The sequence below is a fragment of the Leptopilina heterotoma genome, unplaced genomic scaffold (assembly GCF_015476425.1).
Source record: "Leptopilina heterotoma isolate Lh14 unplaced genomic scaffold, ASM1547642v1 Lhet_108, whole genome shotgun sequence".
NCBI lineage: Eukaryota > Metazoa > Arthropoda > Insecta > Hymenoptera > Figitidae > Leptopilina > Leptopilina heterotoma.
The window spans coordinates 1,396,181-1,415,914 of record NW_025110825.1 but is presented as its reverse complement, the minus strand read 5'-3'; the positions used below and the strand labels follow the sequence as shown (position 1 = coordinate 1,415,914).

The 19,734-nt window shown below is 21.3% G+C and overlaps 1 protein-coding gene and 1 long non-coding RNA gene across 4 annotated transcripts in view; one reads left to right on the top strand and one right to left on the bottom strand.

Annotated features, from left to right (window-relative positions):
- The window catches only part of LOC122502994 (protein madd-4), a 245,727-nt gene that overhangs the window by 53,788 nt on the left and 172,205 nt on the right, over positions 1-19,734 (bottom strand). For all 3 annotated transcript variants that reach the window (XM_043613374.1, XM_043613388.1, XM_043613381.1), the window contains one exon: positions 16,971-17,070. In XM_043613374.1, coding sequence (XP_043469309.1) covers positions 16,971-17,070 — 100 coding nt within the window. The remainder of the gene's footprint in view (positions 1-16,970; positions 17,071-19,734) is intronic.
- Positions 1-19,734, top strand: part of LOC122503062 — a 164,438-nt gene that overhangs the window by 65,158 nt on the left and 79,546 nt on the right. The gene's annotated exons all lie outside the window — the stretch shown is intronic.

Genomic DNA, 19,734 nt, shown 5'->3' with positions numbered 1-19,734 from the left:
TTCGATATAATTTGTTCATTAGAATTTAATTTTAAGAAATATTCATTTATTCAATAACGTATTTAAATAATTAAATTCTCGTAGAACTTTCTAATAAGAATTAATTTAAAATTGAATTTCAGTTAAAATTTTAGATAATAGGTAATTAAATATTTAAATCATTATTAGTATGGATTTTTAAAAATAATTAAATTTTAAAAGATTCTTAAATTGAAGTCTTTAAAAATTATAATTCTTGTAAATGTGTAAATTATTATTAAATTAAATGTTTAAATTATTATTTTGAAATAAAATATGTACAGTTTTTAATGATTTCCTTTAAAAATTTCAACTAAAAAATGATTTAGTTTTAAATGATTTACACTTGGAATTTCTAGAAATAGTTAAATTTCAAAAAGGCTTTATATTGAAAATTTAAAATCATATTTTAATTCTTTTTAAAAAATAAATAGGTAGTTAAATATTTATTGAAAAAAATTATTCTATATTTTTAAATGTAATTTCTTTACTCAACTATTCAGAGTATTAAAAAAATCTGAAGCTTGATGTTTTACTTTTAAATGGGACGCCACAGCTTTTAAACTCAGCTCATTGAACAATCGACTTTTTATGATGAAGTAATGGCAACACATTTCAGTGAAAACACACTGTTAACGAGAGGAGATTTTCACCATTAATACTTAGGATATAAAATTTCTCATGAGAAAAATTTTCTTTCACATATATTTTTTTTCCTAAAATAGAAAACAATGTTTGTTCTTTACACTGAAAAAAAAGTTTCTTGACTATTTTTTACTTACTTGCCTATTTTTTTTTTACTTGACTATTATATTATTGATAACTTGACTATCGCAATTAAATATTTACTTGAATCACATATTTTTTTTGATTCAATTAATTGGTTTACAAATAGCAAAATTTTTCGCCAAAAATTCAATTATTTTCAAAAATTTATAAAAATCTTTGCAAAAGTTCAATTACTTTCAAAAGTTTTTTTGTAATTAAATAATTTTTAATATTTACTATTTTGATAAAATTTATCAACAGATTTAATTATAGGAAAAACTTTTTGATACAATTCTACGAAAAGATTCAATTATTTTCATAAATAATAAAATTTTATTTACGAATTCAATTATTTTCATCGCAGAATTTCAAATATTTTTCATACAAATTTTAATAAATTCCTTGAATAATACAATTTTTATTAAAAATTTTATTAAAACTTGTGGAAAGAATTCAATTTTAACAAACATCCAATTACTCAATAAAACAATAAAATTCGTTGCAATAATTCAAATATTATCATAAATAACATTTAATTCGTTGCAGAAATTCAATTATTTTCAAAATTAATAAAATTCTTCGCAGAAATTCAATTATTTTTAAAGAATCTACAAAAAATTGTGAACATTTCAATTATCTTTATAAATGAATAGAATAATTCGTCGGCAAAATTCAATTATTTTCAGAAATTTGAATAAAATTCATTTTAAAATTCAATTATTTTCATAAATAATAAAATTCTTTGACAATATTCAATTCTTTTGAAAAGTAATAAAATACTTTGCAGAAATTAAATTATTTGCAAAATTTTTTAAAAAATTCTTGTTAATAATTAAATTATCTTTATAAATAGAGATAGAAAAATTTCTTCTCAAGAATTAAATTATTGTCAAAAATTTTTGAAAAATTCATTCTAAGAATTCAATTATTTTCAAAAATTTTAATAAAATTCTTCTCATAAATTCAATTGTTTTCAAAAATTATTATTTAAATTCTTCTCAGGAATTCAATTATTTTTAAAAAATTGAATAAAATTTTTTAAAAAGTTTTCAATTATTTTTAAAAATTGTTATAAAATTCTTTAATATAATAAATTTCATTACACTTTTAATTAAATTCCATAAAAGAAATTAAATATTTTCAAAAGTTTTTAATACAATTCTTCGTAAAAATTAAATTTTAAGAAGCATTCAATATTATTTATTTTTGTATTTAAATAATTTATTTCTCGTAGAATTAAATTTTCATTTTTTTGTAATAATTTTAACTAACAATTCTGTAGAATTAATTTTTTTTGAAAAAGTTTAATTGAATAATAATTGATATTATTGATTTAAAGTAGAATTTTTGTTAAAAATTCTAGAAAATGTTAATTGAATTGAAATGATACAAATAATGATTTTGTCAGTCGGTCATCTTTAATTATTATAAAACATAAAGAAATAATATTTTTATCAGTTATTTTTATTTCAAAAAGGTTTAAATTTGAATGTTTTTTTCCAATAAGAAAATGATTAAATATTTATTTTAAATAAAACTATTGATGTTTTCGAATAATTTTACTTTTGAAGAAATTTGTAAATAAATTTAACCGAACATTTTTTTTAGTATCTAATAATTTTTAGAGTGAATCAGAATATTCTTTAGAGTCAGGATAAAAGTGAAAGTTGTGTTTGGAAATCAGGGAAAAGTCAGGGAAAAATAAAGTTAAATTTTTGTGGGAACCCTGTATAAATAAATTATATTTTTATCTTTATTTTACCAATTTTTTGTGGTTTCCTAAAAGTCCCCTATTTTTTAATTTTCAGTCCCCTATTTCCCCTAAAATACTTTTTAGGGGCACTGTGAAGCCTGTAACGATAATAGTGAAGTAATCGGTTATTTGAATCAAATAAATTTATTTAGTGTATTTAAAAAAAAAAAAAAAAATTTCGTGTTGGAAAAATTAAAAAATGACTGATTTCTCTTACTGGAGCCCTTTTTAAAAATTTTTTTTTCCCTACACGGGAAAGTATTAGTTAATTAATTTCCATTGAATATAAATCGGAGGCGGGAAAACACTGCAAAGCAGTCGAGAGTTTCACAATAATATATCATTTAAGCCTGGCTAACAGCAGGAGCGTAGATTTCGGGTCGCCAAGCATATCAAGGGGATGAAAACTGACATAGAAACCAGGTCAAATCTGAGCGGAGGGAAATGATTATGCTTTAAAGTGAGTGGGAGAGAGAGAGAGAGAGAGGAGAGCGCTAACTATAACACAGGCTTTTGCTCCTATACAGAAAAGGACGAGCGATAGTTTGGGGTCTGTGTGGCATTCAATTCAAGGAAATCCAATTGAGTATAATAATGCCAGAATATCATTTAGAATTTGGCTTTAGAAAATTTCTAAATTACAATTTTTAAACAAAAAATCGTACGAGAAATTTTACTATAAAAGATTCGTTAAATAGGATTTCAAGAGGAAATTATAATGAGATTTCACTCTATATCTTTATCAAATATATATTCTCGTTTATTGCATTCGGTTTTCTTTTCTTTAATTTTTAATGCAGTTGAAAAAAAATTTGATAAGATAAAAATCTTTTTAGAGAAAATAATTTTTTATTATTATTACAGTGAAATAAAATTTATTTGATTCAAATAACCAATTTCACTTGATGTCAATAAAGAACGTTCAAATGAAAGAATTCTTTTTGTACTTTCTTTTATGTTTGAATTTTCTGGTACTAAATATTAATTTCCACATTAATAGATAAATTATTTACTCAATAAATTTAAAATTTATTTTTTATATTTTATTAAAATAGAATAATGTTGGAAAATATGGAAAAGAAAAAAATTTTCGTCTAATTCAACGTTCGTAAACTTTAACATTAACCTTCACTTATTTATTATCAAGTTAATATTTTAATTTAATTTAATTTAATTTAATTTAATTTAATTTAATTTAATCAACAATTAAATGTTAAAGTTTCTAAATGTTAAATTCAGGTTTTTGATTTGCAACCAGTAATCCTTGAAAATGTTTTTTTTAAATAAAAAAAATTTTGTTCATTTGAACCTTTAAAACCTGTGGATCGAATCGTGCCATTTGTATTTTTTTCCAAATTATTATTCCATTTGGAAAATAAATATTTTCCATTACGGAGAATTTGAACTTTTATTTGAAAAGTTCGCTTTTAAACACTTTTTTTTTGTAATCGTACAAAAATGGTTATTTTCCTTTGATGTTATTTGATTTTTTTTCCATTAATTGTCTATTTGTATTTATTAAAAAAAAAATTTCATTTTTTCCTGTTGATTTTTCTTTTTTTTTCTTTTTTCAAAAATAAAAATTATTTTTTCCACGCGTAGAAAAATGTGTTTACTGAAGTGATTCTCGGATTTAATCGACTATGTGAAACCACAAACATCTGTTTTGGGTTGAGTGTGCTAAACTTGTGGCTCCATGACCGCAAACTTTGTCCCAAAGGACACTAAGCAGCTAGCGATATACAACAATAATTTTATTTTCAAAAAAAAAAGAACCGAGTACACACACACATTCATATATATAACTGTAATTAAAAAGTTTGAAAGCATAAATATTTCCGTTAAAAGGAAATTTTAATTTGGTTCACTGTATATTCATATATATGAAAAAGAAATGCTTTTTTTTTAACCACCAACTATCGAATCTGTGTTGTATTTAATTAAAATCATTGCGAGTTTGTATACGAAAAAGAACATTATCAATGAAAAATAAAATTTAATGTGGAATATTTTTTTTTGGGAGGAATATATAATAGGGGAGTACAAATATTTTAATGAGGTGCATTTGAAAGGGGATTTATTTTTTTATTTACAAAGCTGTAATATTTATAGTTAATGATTGAAAATGATTGAGAGAATTTGAATATTAAAAATGAAATCTTTTGTATCATAAATCAGTTCGTATTTCTTTAAATATTAATATTCTCTTTCTCTCACTCTTTTTTTTTCTCTCTCTCTCTCTCCTGTTTTTGCCTTAGTCTGTTTACATTAACCCAGAATGTTTAAAATTTTCCCTTGTATTATTAAATTATATGCGAGGGAATTAAGGAAACTTTTAAACCATTTCGTCTGACTAATACTAACTTGTTTCACTGAAACTAAACTCAGGAATTGTTAATTTGCTCAAATTTGTTAATTTATTCAATGCAAAATTTTATCTCACCAAATTTGTGTATAGTTATTAAATATACTATTTTCGAAAATTTAAAACACTAGTGTCTGATTAAAAGGCTCTTTAACTACTGATAAAGAAAGTGCAATGAATTTTCTTTAACTACTGATAAAGAAAGTGCAATGAATTTAATATTTTCGTTTTTCATTGTACAAGATTTAATAAAAGTATTAATTACCTGCATTTCTTTAAAATTATACAATTGATTTCTGTCTGACAAAAAAGGGTTTCTACCACTTAAACTATTTTTTCAACTTTTTTTACTACTTTAAATAATTCTTTTTAATTATTTTTAACTATTTTTTACTTAAATTATTGTTTTTCTCTATTTTTTCTTGATTGATTTATGTCTGACTAAAATCGTTTATTACTACTTAAAGTATTCTTAATGATTCTTTTTACTACTAAAACTATTCTTTTCAATTATTTTCAATTATTTTTTACTTAAATTATTGTTTTTCTCTATTTTTTTCTCTCATTAATTTTTGTCTGACTAAAATTGTTTTTTACTATTTGAACTGTTTTTAGAAATTCTTCTTTACTACTAAAACTATTTTTATTATTTATTTTTTCACTATATATTTAACAATTGATTCTATAATTACTTTTATCCGTGATTGATTTTTGTCTGAATAAAATCGTTTTTTACTACTTAAAACTTAAACTATTCTTAATTATTCTTTTTTACTACTGAAGCTATTCTTATTATTTTTTTTTAACTATATACTTAAACAATTGTTTTTAATTACTCTTTTCCATAATTAATTTTTGTCTGACTAAATTCGTTTGTTACTACTTAAACTATTCTTAATGATTTTTTTACTACTAAAACTATTCTTATTATTTATTTTTTTTAACTATATACTTAAACAATTGTTTTTAATTCCTCTTTTCTATCATTAATTTTTGTCTGACTAAAATCGTTTTTTACTACTTGAACTGTTTTTAATTATTCCTCTTTACTACTAAAACTATTTTTATTATTTATTTTTTCCACTATATATTTAACAATTGATTCTAATTACTTTAGTTTTTTCTGTGATTTTATTTTTGTCTGACTAAAATCGTTTGTTACTATTTAAACTATTTTTTAAAACTTTTTTTACTACATACTTTAAAATTCTTTTTAATTTTTAAAAAATTTTTTCCACTGATACTAAATTATTGTTTTTCTCTATTTTTTTTTTTTTTTTTTTTGATTAATTTGTGTCTGACTAAAATCGTTTCTTACTACTTAAACAGATTTAAATTATTCTTCTTTATTACTAAAAACTATTCTTATTATTTTTTATATTCTTCACAATAAACTTAAACAATTGTTTCTAATTACTCTTTGCTACGATCGATTTTCGTCTGACTAAAATCGTTTTTTACTACTTAAGCCACATGTAATTTTTCCTTTTTACTTCTAAAAATATTTTTTTTCTGACTAAAAACCATTTTGCACTACTTAAATTTTAGTTTTCAATTCTTTGTTTTCAGCACACTGTAAAAAATTTAGGGAGTTAACGGACTCGGGAGTTGGGAGTGAAATTTTTAGAGTTAAAAATCAACAATTCAGGAAAAAGTCAGGGAAATTAGAATTGGTCAGGGAAATCAGGGAAAAGTCAGGGATTTTTATAGAAAGTACTGGGAAAAATTAAATTTTCAGAATTCATAACAAAATTACGAAAATAATAATTGAATTCTTGGAACGAATTTTATTCAATTATGTTCAAAAATTTTTAAAAATTCTTGTCAAAATTCAATTATCTTTCAAAATAATAAAATTCTTCTCTAAATTTCACTTATTTTCAAAAATTTTAGTAAAATTCTTTGCAAAGTTTCAATTATTTTCAAGAAATTGTCCTCAATTCAATGATTTTCAATGTCTATTTTAATAAAATTTTTCAAAAGAATTCAATTATATAAAAAAAAAATGTTGATGAATTTCTAAGTAAACATTAAATTATTTTCATAAATAATAAAAATTTCACAGGAATTTAACTAAATACAAAATTTTAAATAAATTTCTTCGCAATAATTCAGTTATTTTCATAAATAATAACATTTTTTTACAAAAATTTAATTATTTTCATGAATAATAAAACTCATCATAGAATTTGAATTATTTTTAATACAATTTTAATTGAATTCCTCGAAAAATGTAATTATTCTTGAAAATTTTATTAAAATAATTGATAATTGAATTCTTTCGAAGAATTTTAATAAAATTTTTGAAAATAATTACATTTTTCGAAGAATTTACTTAAAATTGTATTAAAGATAATTGAATTTCGGTGAAAAATTTTATAACTTGTAAAAATAATTAAATTCTTGCGAAGGAATTTATTAAAATTTTTGTAAATAATTTAATTTTTTTTTTTGAAAAATTTTATGGAAATTTAAATGATTATAAAACATTTTTAAAAGTTATTGAATTTCAATAGGTTTAAATTTGAAAATTTTGAAAATCTTACTTCCTATGGAAAAATAATAATGATTAAATATTTACTTGAAAAAGAAGTTATTGATGTTATCAAAGTCAAAAACTTTTTTCTGGAAATCAGGGAAAATAAAAATTAATTTTTTCTGGCAACCCTGTTTCATCACTTGAACTATTAAGAGTTTAATAAAAACTTAAACTGTTATTTTTCAGTAGTAAAATCAGTTTTTAATCAGATAGAAATCAACTACTAAATTCTGAAAAATAGGAAAATTTTTAAACTTTTAATACTTGTCGAAAATTTAAAAGAAGGAAAAATGAGAATAAATTCAGTTGAATTTTTCTATTAGTAGTAAAAGATGGTTTTCAGTCAGACCAACAATTGTCTATTCCCACTGGAACTGTAATCACAAGGAAACAAGTTTTGTCTGACGAAAACAGTCTTTTACTACTTTCGTTTATTTTACCGACACTCAAATATACATGTCTGACTATAATCGTCTATTACTACTGATCCTATTATGTATTTTTATTTTTTTAACAATTCGTTCATATATTTAACTGAATAGTTATTTATTTACTCTTTTTCGTTTATTTTATTTACTATATAATTTGTAAAGTGTGTTTCAAAACGTGTGACATACTTTTTAAATATGCGACTTCTTTTAAATTTAATAAAGTAAAAATGTTGATGTAAATTCTGGAAAAAAAACAAGAAAACGAAGAATTTTGTGATAAAGGAGAAAAACGCGATTCAAATGGAATATATTCCTTATTTATGGTATGAATCCACAAGCACTGTCGACAATATATACATACATACATACATACATATATATGTATACGTGAGGGTATTCGGAAAACGGAAGCCGTAAGGACCTGGTATCCCACGAAGTAAATCCCTTCCGGTCGGATTTTAACTTGAAATTTATTGTTGCTCCGCTAAATTATTGTCTCCACGTGCAACTTCGAGGACCGCTTTTGGTGTAATTGACTCCCTTGAACCATTAATACTTCATTGAATTTCTTTTGATACACACACTCTCTATTTCTCTCTCTCCCCCCTCTTCCCCATATTTTCCCCTCCTTCACTATTCTACACATACCTAAAATAGACGGTATTTAATAATATTATTAATTTCATTTAAATAATTTCTCAAAAATAGAAATTAATTTTTTTTTTAAATATCACAGTAAATCGTGAGATATTAAAAAGTGTTACAGATTAAATTAACACGAAAAGAGATTAAAATAATCAATTTTGGTGTTATTTTTTACAATGAATGAAATTTTAGTTCATTACATTTGTTTATAACTAAAAAACATGAAAATATCGATTTCTTCATATTTTATAATAATTAAAGATGACCAAGTAATAAAATCATTATTTTATATTATAAGAATATTATACTTCTTCAAAATTATTTTCAATATTTCAATTCAATTATTATTTTCAAAAAATTTTAACTACAATTTTACTTTATATCTATTATTTTTAATAATTTTCGAAAAAGTTTTTTGGCAATTTTCAAATCCATTTGTTTACAATATTCAATTTCACGAAATTTCAGTTATTTACAAATTCTTTAATTAAATGCATATTAGAAAATAAAAACTTCAAATAATATAAAAGAAAATTCAATTAAACTTTTTCAAAAAAATTAATTTCAAAATTCAATTATTTCTAAAAATTCACGCTATATTGCTTTTAATATTCAATTATATAATCTAAAATTTTAACTGAAATTCATTGTCATGAAATGAAAATCAATTTTTATTGGAAAATTCTACAAGAATTTAATTATTTAAATGCAAAAGTAAATAATTTATTGAATAATTGAATGTTTCTCAAAATTAAATTCTCATAAAGAATTTTATTAACAAATTTTTAAATAATTGAATTCTTTTGTCGAATTTTATTAAAACTTGCATGAACATAATTACTTTTTTCAAGGAATACAATTATAATTGTATGAAAAATAATTAAAACGCTGCGATGAGTTTTATTATTAGTAAAAATAATTGAATCCTATAGAAGAATTTTATTACTCTTGAAAATAATTTAATTTCTTCAATAATTTGTAACTTCTCTAAAATTAAATTTTTTTCTAGTGTTTTTAACTAAAATTCTTCAATAAATCTATTATTTTTAATAATTTTTAATAATGTTCTTTGAGAATTTTCAAATTCATTCGTTTAGAAATTTTACAAAATTTCAATTTTTCGGAAATTCTGCAATTAAATAAATATTGAAAAATAAAAACTTGAAATAATTTCAATAAAAATTCTAATTAAACTTTTAAAAAGAATTAATTGTACAGAATTTTTTGTCAAAAATATGAAAAATTAAGAATTTCAATGATTTTAGTTTGAAACTTTTTCAAAATTTAATTATTTTTAAAAATCCACGTTATAATGCTTTTCATATTTAATTATTATTTAAAATTTTAACTGAAATTCATTTTTAAAACAATTTTTATTAGTAAATTCTACGAGAATTCAATTATTTAAATACAAATAAAATGAAAATAAATAATTTATTAATTTCATGTTTCTTTAAATTAAATTCTCATAAAAAATGTTATCAACAAATTTTTTAAATCATTAAATTCTTTGGACGAATTTTAATAAAATTTACAAGAATAATTAAATTTTTCGAGGAATTCGATTAAAATTGCATTAAAAATAATTGAAATTCTGCAATGAGTTTTATTATTTATAAAAATAATTGAATTCCTAAAAGAATTTTATTATTTATAAAAATAATTGAATTTCTGTAAAAAATGTTATTATTTATGAAAATAATTGAATTATTGCAAAGAAATTTATAAAAAAAATTGTAAATAATTGAATTCCTGTAAAAATTTCTATTATTTATGAAAATAATTGAATGTTTGCGTAGAATTTTATTGAAATTTTTTTTAATAATGGAATTGTTTTGGAAAATTTTATTGAAATAGTAGATATTGAAAATCATTGAATTTTAGAAAACTTCTGAAAATAATTGAAATTTTGACAAGAATTTGATTAAAATTTTGTAAAATAATTGAATATCAGAGAAGAATTTTATTATTTATAAAGAGAATTGAAATTTTGACGAGAATTTAAAAAAATTTTTGAACACAATTGAATTTAGTAACTCTATGTTACTAAATTAGTTAGTAAGTTAGTAACTAACTTACTAACTTAATATTCTCCTTGGAAAAGCTAAAATCGTTGAATTTTTACAAATCGTTGACTTTTGTGTTTTATTTAAAGTAAAATTTCATTCATAGTTATAAAAATAACACCAAAATAGATTATTTTAATCCTTTCTGGTGTTAATTTAATCCTAGAGTGATTAAACTGTTGCAGATTATTTTAATCCATTCTGGTGTTATTTTAACATCTCACGTTTTACTGCGTAATATAGAACATAAATAATAGAGAAACAAATTCTAGTGGAATTATAAAATTTAATAATTATAATTTAAGGACATAATCTATACACTAAAATAATCTATTTACTAAAATAGATCACAACATTTTAAAAAAATGTTGAGAAATAAAAATATTTTAATTATTTAAAGAAAAAATGAATAGCGATGGAATGAGTTGATTGTAAAATATGATGGGATAAAGATTTTTTTCTCGTGTTTTAGTGTTTTGACAATATAAATGAAAGCATCTCTATCTCGCGGGTGTGAGAGGGTGAGGAAAATTATAGAGGGTCATAACTGCCTCGTACAATTCTGAAATTTATATATATATGGGGCATTCCACGCCAAGTCGGACACCTTTTGACTTTTGCATCTCCGATTTTTTTCAAATATTTTTTTTCTTTTAGTGCTGGTTGAAAGGAACTTCCATGATTTTTTTCAAATTTTTTCATGAAGTAATTTAAGAGATCTGGGTTTTTGAAAAATCACGTTTTTTACATAAATTTTTTTTTTAAATGCTTATAACTCGGACAAAAATTGATCAAATTGGACGTTCGATATATGAAAATTTTTGTTTTTACACGTAGTTTTTGATAAAAATATTAAAAAAATTTTTTTTTTAATTTACCAAAAAAATTTTAAATTTTAAAAATAAAATTTAATTTTTAAGAATGTATGTATCGATCGATTTTTTTCAAAATTTTTTGTAAGAAACTGGTACTAAATTAAGAATTTTTAATCCTTGTCTGATTGTGGGCAAACGATGGGATCTATTTATTTTGAAATTTTTAATTTTTGTAAAACGGTAGGTAGCCAAATGCCTAACTTGCAATTTGATCAAATCACTTTTTTAAACAGTAAGAAGGTTAAGTTCGGAGAGACTCAGTCTGAAAACAGTTTTGGTTTGAAAAATTTGCGTGATTTGGTCAAATGTCAAGTTACGCATTTGGCTACCTACCGTTTTCACTGCGTATACAAAAATTAAAAATTACAAAATAAATAGATCCCATCGTTTGCCCACAATCAGACAAGGATTAAAAATTCTTAATTTAGTACCAGTTTCTTACAAAAAATTTTGAAAAAAATCGATCGATACATACATTCTTAAAAATTAAATTTTATTTTTAAAATTTAAAATTTTTTTGGTAAATTAAAAAAAAATTTTTTTTTAATATTTTTATCAAAAACTACGTGTAAAAACAAAAATTTTCATATATCGAACGTCCAATTTGATCAATTTTTGTCCGAGTTATAAGCATTTAAAAAAAAATTTATGTAAAAAACGTGATTTTTCAAAAACCCAGATCTCTTAAATTACTTCATGAAAAAATTTGAAAAAAATCATGGAAGTTCCTTTCAACCAGCACTAAAAGAAAAAAAATATTTGAAAAAAATCGGAGATGCAAAAGTCAAAAGGTGTCCGACTTGGCGTGGAATGCCCCATATATATATATATATATATATATAGATATCGATGTGTGTAGGTGAGAATATGGAGGGTGCTTTTCACAACAACACAAGTACAGAATCACGTCAATCAAAGATGAACAATGTGAGTTGTGTCAATTGAATATATATGATGTCATAAAAATTTCCAACAAAGAGGCATTTTCCGCATCAAATTGTCTGTCAATATTCAAATGTCAAAATAAATTTTATGACACTCAATAGGGGTGACGGGGGGGGGGGGGGTTCGAAAATTTTGCTCCTGTTTCAAATTGCGACCACAATTTTGATTTGTAATTAAATGAATAATTACTTAGGTGTAAATAATTATACTCTTCACACGTAATCATAAGTACTATAAATAATAATTTCCATAGATTTTTCTTCGTTCTCTATTTTATATATGATTTTCTTCGTAAGCAGTTTTTGCTCTCATCTACTAAAATCTACTATTTACTACTTTTTTACGTTATGCTACAATTTGGGTACTTTTTTTAGATTTCAGCGACCAAAATAAGCTACAATTTCTGTTTTTTTTTTTTGAGAATTTCCATTACTTTAAATTCGCTAATACTAGAAATAAAAAAACTATTTTCCAAAATTATAATTAAATTCTTTAAAACGATTCAATTATTTTCAAAAAATATGAGAAAGTCAATTATTTTCAATATCTAGTGTTTTCATAAAATTTCGCAAAAGAATTCAATTATTTTTTTAAAAAATTGCTAAAATTCATCCAAAATTCAATTATTTTCATAAATAATAAAATTTCCACAGGAATTCAATTAATTTGGAATAGCATTTTCAAAAAATTTTCGAAAAAATCAATTATTAACAAAATTTTTATACAGTTCTTCACAATAATTCAATTACTTTCACTAACAATAACATTTTTCATGGAAATTCAATTTTTTAAAAAAATTTTTTCATAAAATTCTAAGCAAGAATTCAATTATTTACAAAAATATTAGAATTTTTCACAGGAATTGAATTATTTTCAAGTATTTTAATAAAATTTGTTTTAAAGAAATCAATTATTTTAAATATAATTTATATTAATTTTTTTTAAATAATTTAATTATTCTTTTAGATTTTAATAAAATTCTTTTTAAGAATTCAATTATTTCCATAAATAATTTTTCTAAAGAATTCAATTATTTTGAGTTATTTAATAAAATACTTTGCAAAATTCAATTATTTCCATAAATAACAAAATTCATTACAAGAATTCAATTATTTTTAAAAGTAATAAATTTCTTCTTGGAAATTTAATTATTTAAAAAAATTCTAATAAAATCGTTCGCAAGAATTTAATTATTTTCATAAATAATAAAATGCTTTTTAGGAATTCATTTATTTAACAAAACAAATTTTTTCACAAAAATTCAATTCTTTTTAAACATTTTAATAAAATAATATTATTTTAATAAAATGTTTCGCAATAATTCAATTATTTTTATAAATAATAAAATTCTTCTTAGGAATTCAATTATTTTTGATACAATTTTACAGGAATAGTTCGAGAAATGTAATAATTCTTGCACAAGTGATACAAGTGTTTCATTTACTACTCTTCCGATAATCGATTAAAAAACTTTAACAAATGTAATTATTCTTAAAATATTTAATTTCAATTCCTCGAAAATCAATTATTTAAAAAACACTTTTTTTGATTCTTTGGAAGAATTCAGTTATTTTCAAAAATGTTAGAATTTTCCCAACAATTCAATTATTATCAAATATTTAAAAAAATTGTTCAAAAGAAATCAATTATTTTAAATATAATTTATATTAATTTTTTTTTAATAATTCAATTATTCATTTAGATTTTAATAAAATTCTTCCCAAGAATCCAATTATTTATATAAATAATTCTTCGATAGAATTTAATTATGTCGATAAATAACAAAATTATTCCCGAAAATTCAATTATTTTGAGGCATTTTAATAAAATCCTTTGCAAAATTCTATTATTTTCATAAATAACAATATTCATCACAAGAATTTAATTATTTTTAAAAGTAATAAATTTCTTCTTGGAAATTCAATTATTTAAAAAATTGTAATAAAATCGTTTCTCAAGAATTCAATTAAAATTATAAATAATAAAATGCTTTTTAGGACTTCAATTATTTTCAAAAAAATTTAATAAAATACCACACAGACATTCAATTACTGCCAAAAATTTTAATTGAATTCTTTGTAAAATTTAATTATTTTTAATAAATTTTTGTAATTCAATGATTTTCAATATCTAGGTACTATTTTCATAAAATTTCCAAACAAAATTCAATTATTTAAAAAAATTTTTGTAAAAATCTTCGTAAGAATTCAATTTTTTTCATAAATAATAAAAATTTCTCATGAATTCAATAATTTAGAATGGTATTTGCATAAAATTAGTCGAAAAAATCAATCATTTAAAAATGTTTATAAAATTCTTCGCAAGAATTAAATTATTTTTATAAATATTTAAATTCTTTCATGAATAATAAAATTCGTTGCAGGAATTCAATTTATTAGCAGGATAAGAAAGAAGTGGATATTTTTGATGAAAATTAGGAAAAAGTCAGGAAAATAAAAAATATAGAATGGAATTTTTGTCAGTATTGTGAAGTTTCTAAAACGAGTTTTTTTGGTCGTCAAGTTTAATTTTTCGATAGCTACTTTTTTTAATTTGAATGCTACTTTTTTAAAATTAATTATCAAATGCGAAGTCTGCGTAAAAGTTAAAATATATATTTCTTTCCAAAAAAGTTAAAATTAAAATAGATATGAATTTTCCGCAATCGGGTAAATTTTATTGATATTTATATATTAACAGGTCGCATCCGAAATGCGGTACATTTGATGCGTTCACTATACTTGTTTCTTGGGGATATAATTTTATTTAAATAGACAAGTTTATGCCTTCTCCAAGTAGTTTAGTATGTAAAGTACATTGAATTGAAGCAAACCGAGGCATATATACAATTCTGTAAGTTTGGTTGCACTCGGTACGATATTATAGACGCATATATATGTACACCTATATGCGATCAAGAGAAATGGTGTTCTGGGATTCGATTCGCTGAAGCTTAACGTACGTGAGTTATTGACGAAATGGGCATTTTGAGATTATAATAGTTGAATATGGCTAAATGGAATGTTCAAAAAAAAATATTTTGAAAAAAAATCCAGTTTTGTTAAGCTCAACATAGAGCAAAATGGCAAAATTGGCTAAAAAATTGTTATTGAAATTGCAAAAAGTGGAGAATTATTTAGTGTAAATCTTTTTAGTAATTAAATGTAATATTTAATATTTAATATTTAATATTTAATATTTAATATTTAATATTTAATTTTCAATTTTCAATTTTCAATTTTCAATTTTCTTTAATATTAAAGAAAAAGTGTTAGAAAAAAGAAAATTTCCCTAAAAATAAGATTGGTTATTCTTGATGTTTTATATATAGAAATTTTTTTCCGATGATTTTTAATATAATTTCTATGAGCGTTTGCTTCGGTTCAATGATTATTTCCTCTTTGTCCAAAAATTTCGTCCCATATTCGAATCTGGGTCAGGTCGCCTGCATTGCAATGTTCCCGAGGGAACCGCGATATCTGCAGAGTCAGTTGTTACGCTCGTGTAACACACTCGGAATATCCATGCAGATAAAAGTAGTAGAAAAGTTTGTGTCAGCTATATATAATCAGGAATGAGTCCAACATTCATTTTTTACACATAATTTACCGTGTAACTTACTTTTCTCGAAAGCACACAATGTTATTGTAACTTTAATTGGTTAATAATTATTTCATTAACTAGATATCGTAACTATTTACTATTAGGGATTAATTAAGATATAAACAAATTACCTATTAATTATAAATAATAATAAAAAATAAATAAATAATAATAAATAATAATAATAATAATAATAATAATAATAATAATAATAAATTATTAACAATCAATTAACGAATTAATAAATTTTCAACAACCAATTAACGATTTAATCAATTATCAACAATTAATTAATTAATAAATTATATCAACTAATTACTGCATAGTAATTAATAATTAATAAAATATCAAGAATTAATTAACGAATAAATAAATTACTAACTAGTTAATTAATTAAATAATAAATAAAAAAACTGTCTACTTCTATCTTGACTAATAATTTTATGAATTACTTATTGTAATTATTTTCTATTACTTATTGATTTAATTCAGAAATAAATAAATTATCAACTAATAACTGTATTTTTTAATTAATTCAGTAAATAATATGACAAACTTTCATTACTGTTGGTAATAATTAATTTAGTAATTACTTTCTGTAATTATTTATTTTGTATTGAATTAATTAATGAATTAATAAATTATCAACCGCAACTGCTTAATGAATTAATAAATTATCAACTAACTGATTAATTAATTAATTAATTAAATAATAATAATAATAATAATAATAATAATAATAATAATAATAATAAAAGTTATTAATTATTTTATTAATTACTGCGCTTCTAATTATTTTTTCATATTTTTTGTAATTGTTTATAAACTATTAAATAACTAATTATTTTTGGTTAATTAATTCAGTAAAAAGAGTAGAAATCTTTCGTTATTATCGTTTGATAATAATTACAGATGGTAAATTAGCTGAATCAATATTTTTTGTTTTAAATAAAAACCCTTACCTGTGTGTTACAAAGTTTATATTTAACGCTCCACGATTTTCCTTTACAAGGCTTTTTCCGACAACGCCTCTGTTGCCTGGATATACCGCCATCGCAGCGTCTGTAAAAAAAACAATGAAACAGAATTTAAAAATTCTTCATTCAACAAGTAATTTTTTTAAGTTTTTGTTTTCTAAATATTAATTAATAATTCTAAAATATTACAAAAATAGTTATTTGTTTAAAATACTCTCTTAATTTTGAATTAGTAAAAATATTTACTAATTTGAATCAGTGACTGTCTTTTTGCTTTTGAATTAGTAAATTTCACTAACAAATAGTAATTTTTTACTACTTTACTAGTAAAATTTACTAATTCAAAAACAAAAAATCAGTCACTAATTGAAATTAGTAAAAAATTTTACTCATTCAAATTTAGAGAATAATAGCTTTTTGCTTGAAATAATAGCTCTTTGTTAAAAATAATAAATTTTTTTTTTAAATAATAGCTTTTGATTTAAAAAAAATTAATTTCTGGTTAAAATAATATCTTTTTGTTTAAAAACTAGGTTTTTCACAATGTTTTCTGTTAGAGAAAAATTGTGTTCTGTTTAAAAAAAATAATTTTTTGTTTAAACTAACAGCTTTCTGTTTAATGAAATAGTTTTTTGTTTGAAATAATACCTTTTTGTTTAAAATAATAGCTTTATGTTTAAAAAAATAAATTTTTGTTTTAAACAATATCTTTTTGTTTAAAAAAATAAATTGTTGTTTAAAATAATAGCGTTTCGTTTAAAAAAAAAAAATTTTTGGTTAAAATAATATCGTTTTGTTCAAAAACTAGTTCTTTTATACTGTTTTCTGTTAGAAAAAATAGTGATCCGTTTGAAAAAATTATTTTTTGTTTAAAATAATAGCTTTCGGTTTAAAAAAATAGATTTTTGTTTAAAATAATAGATATTTGTTTAAAGAAATAAATTTTTGTTTAAAATAATAGCTTTTTGTTCAAAAATGAGGTTTTTTAAAATGTTTTCTGTTAGAAAAAAAAAATGTTATGTTTAAAAAAATTATTTTTTCTTTAAAATAATAGCTTTTTATTTAAAAAACAATCTGTTGTTTAAAATAATAGCTTCTTGTTCAAAAAATATATTTTTTTTAATGTTTTCTGTTTTAAAAAAATAGTATTCTGTTTTAAAAAAATTGATTTTTGTTAAAAATTTTTTTTTTTTGTTTAAAGAAATATTGTTTTTGAATGACAGAAAAAATATTTATTAATTTTTCCTTTTTGAAATTGAACGAGAGCTGAAAAAATTATTCAGGGTAAAGAAGAGCAACACATTTTAACAATTTTTTTGAAAAAGGAAATTTTTTTCTATTTTGAACAATTTTTTATAAAAAAAAAAGATTGTTTCTAGAATATTTTAAGATAAAATGAAAATAGAAAAAATATTTTCAAGTTTTCTTGTATATATCGGAAAAGTTGAAAAGAAAATAAAAGAATATTTCATAATAGACGGTGTATGTCTTCCCCTTTTTTCAGCTCTCTCTTTTTCTATGCGAGTATATCGAAAACGAGGTAAGAAAATAAAGCGAGAAGTATAGATAAGTGTATAAGACACTTTAGATCCGTAAAATAGGCGTTGCCAGCCTAGTAAAGTTTCAACTTATGGAACTCATAAATTATTATCCCTTATTGCAGTCTGCTGCATTTCCTTGGAAAACGACTACAACAATTCCATATGGCGAAAGTTGCCACAGAAATAAGCCAGTTTGACTTGTTGAGAAAAGTAGTTTTAGAAAATTAAAGTCCCCCTCGGAAATGTTATCAATTAAAAATTTATAACTAAGGAAAATTACATTAATTAATTTCTATTTTGAAAAATCGTAAATTTTCCCCCAAAAAAAAAGAATTAATTACAGCTAAATATAAATTTATCAACTTTTTCTTTTTTTTTTTGTTATTATAACGAGAGTAACAAGAGTCGAGTGCTGTTAAAATAATTAACAGCGTTTTTCATTAAATCTATTATATTTCATCTGAATATTTCGTTCTCTCGATTGTTTTATAATTAAAAACATTTTATTTAAAAAAACATTACAATCATCAAGTACACTTTTCTCTCTCTCATTCTCTCTTTCTCTTTCACCCTTTCTCTCTATCCTTTGTGTTCGGAATTTAAACTTTAATCCTTTTGAATTCAACTTATTCACTGAATTGCGTTTTATTTACAAACAACCGAATAATTTTTTTAAATACTTGCAAAAGAGAATTTATTTAGTTTATATGAAAACTGTTGATATATCAAAATTTAATAGAATCAAGTAAATAGTGGAAATGTAAAATCAAAAAGTAGATAAATATAAATAAATGCTAATTTATACTTTGAAAAACGGGAGCAATAGCAAAAAAATACTGCAAATTTATTTATTTCGAGTTGTACACGACCGAAAAACAAACAGCAAAATAAATTATATTTTTAACGAAATGGAATTTTTTTTTATTTTGTATATTATATAATTATTATTTATTATTATCTATAATTATTATTATTTATTACTATTGTTGTTATTCGTTTGTTTTGCTACTTTTTATTACATTGTTTTTCTCAAGCAAGTATTATTTTGAGACATTTTTTTAAAATATAGAGGTAAAATTATATAGTTATTATTAATTTTAAATTAATTAATATTAAACAATTATTAGTTATGGAAAAAGAATACGTATAACATTAAAGGTAGTGAAATTTTAACTAATTAAATATTTGACAGTGATTTCTAAAAGTGA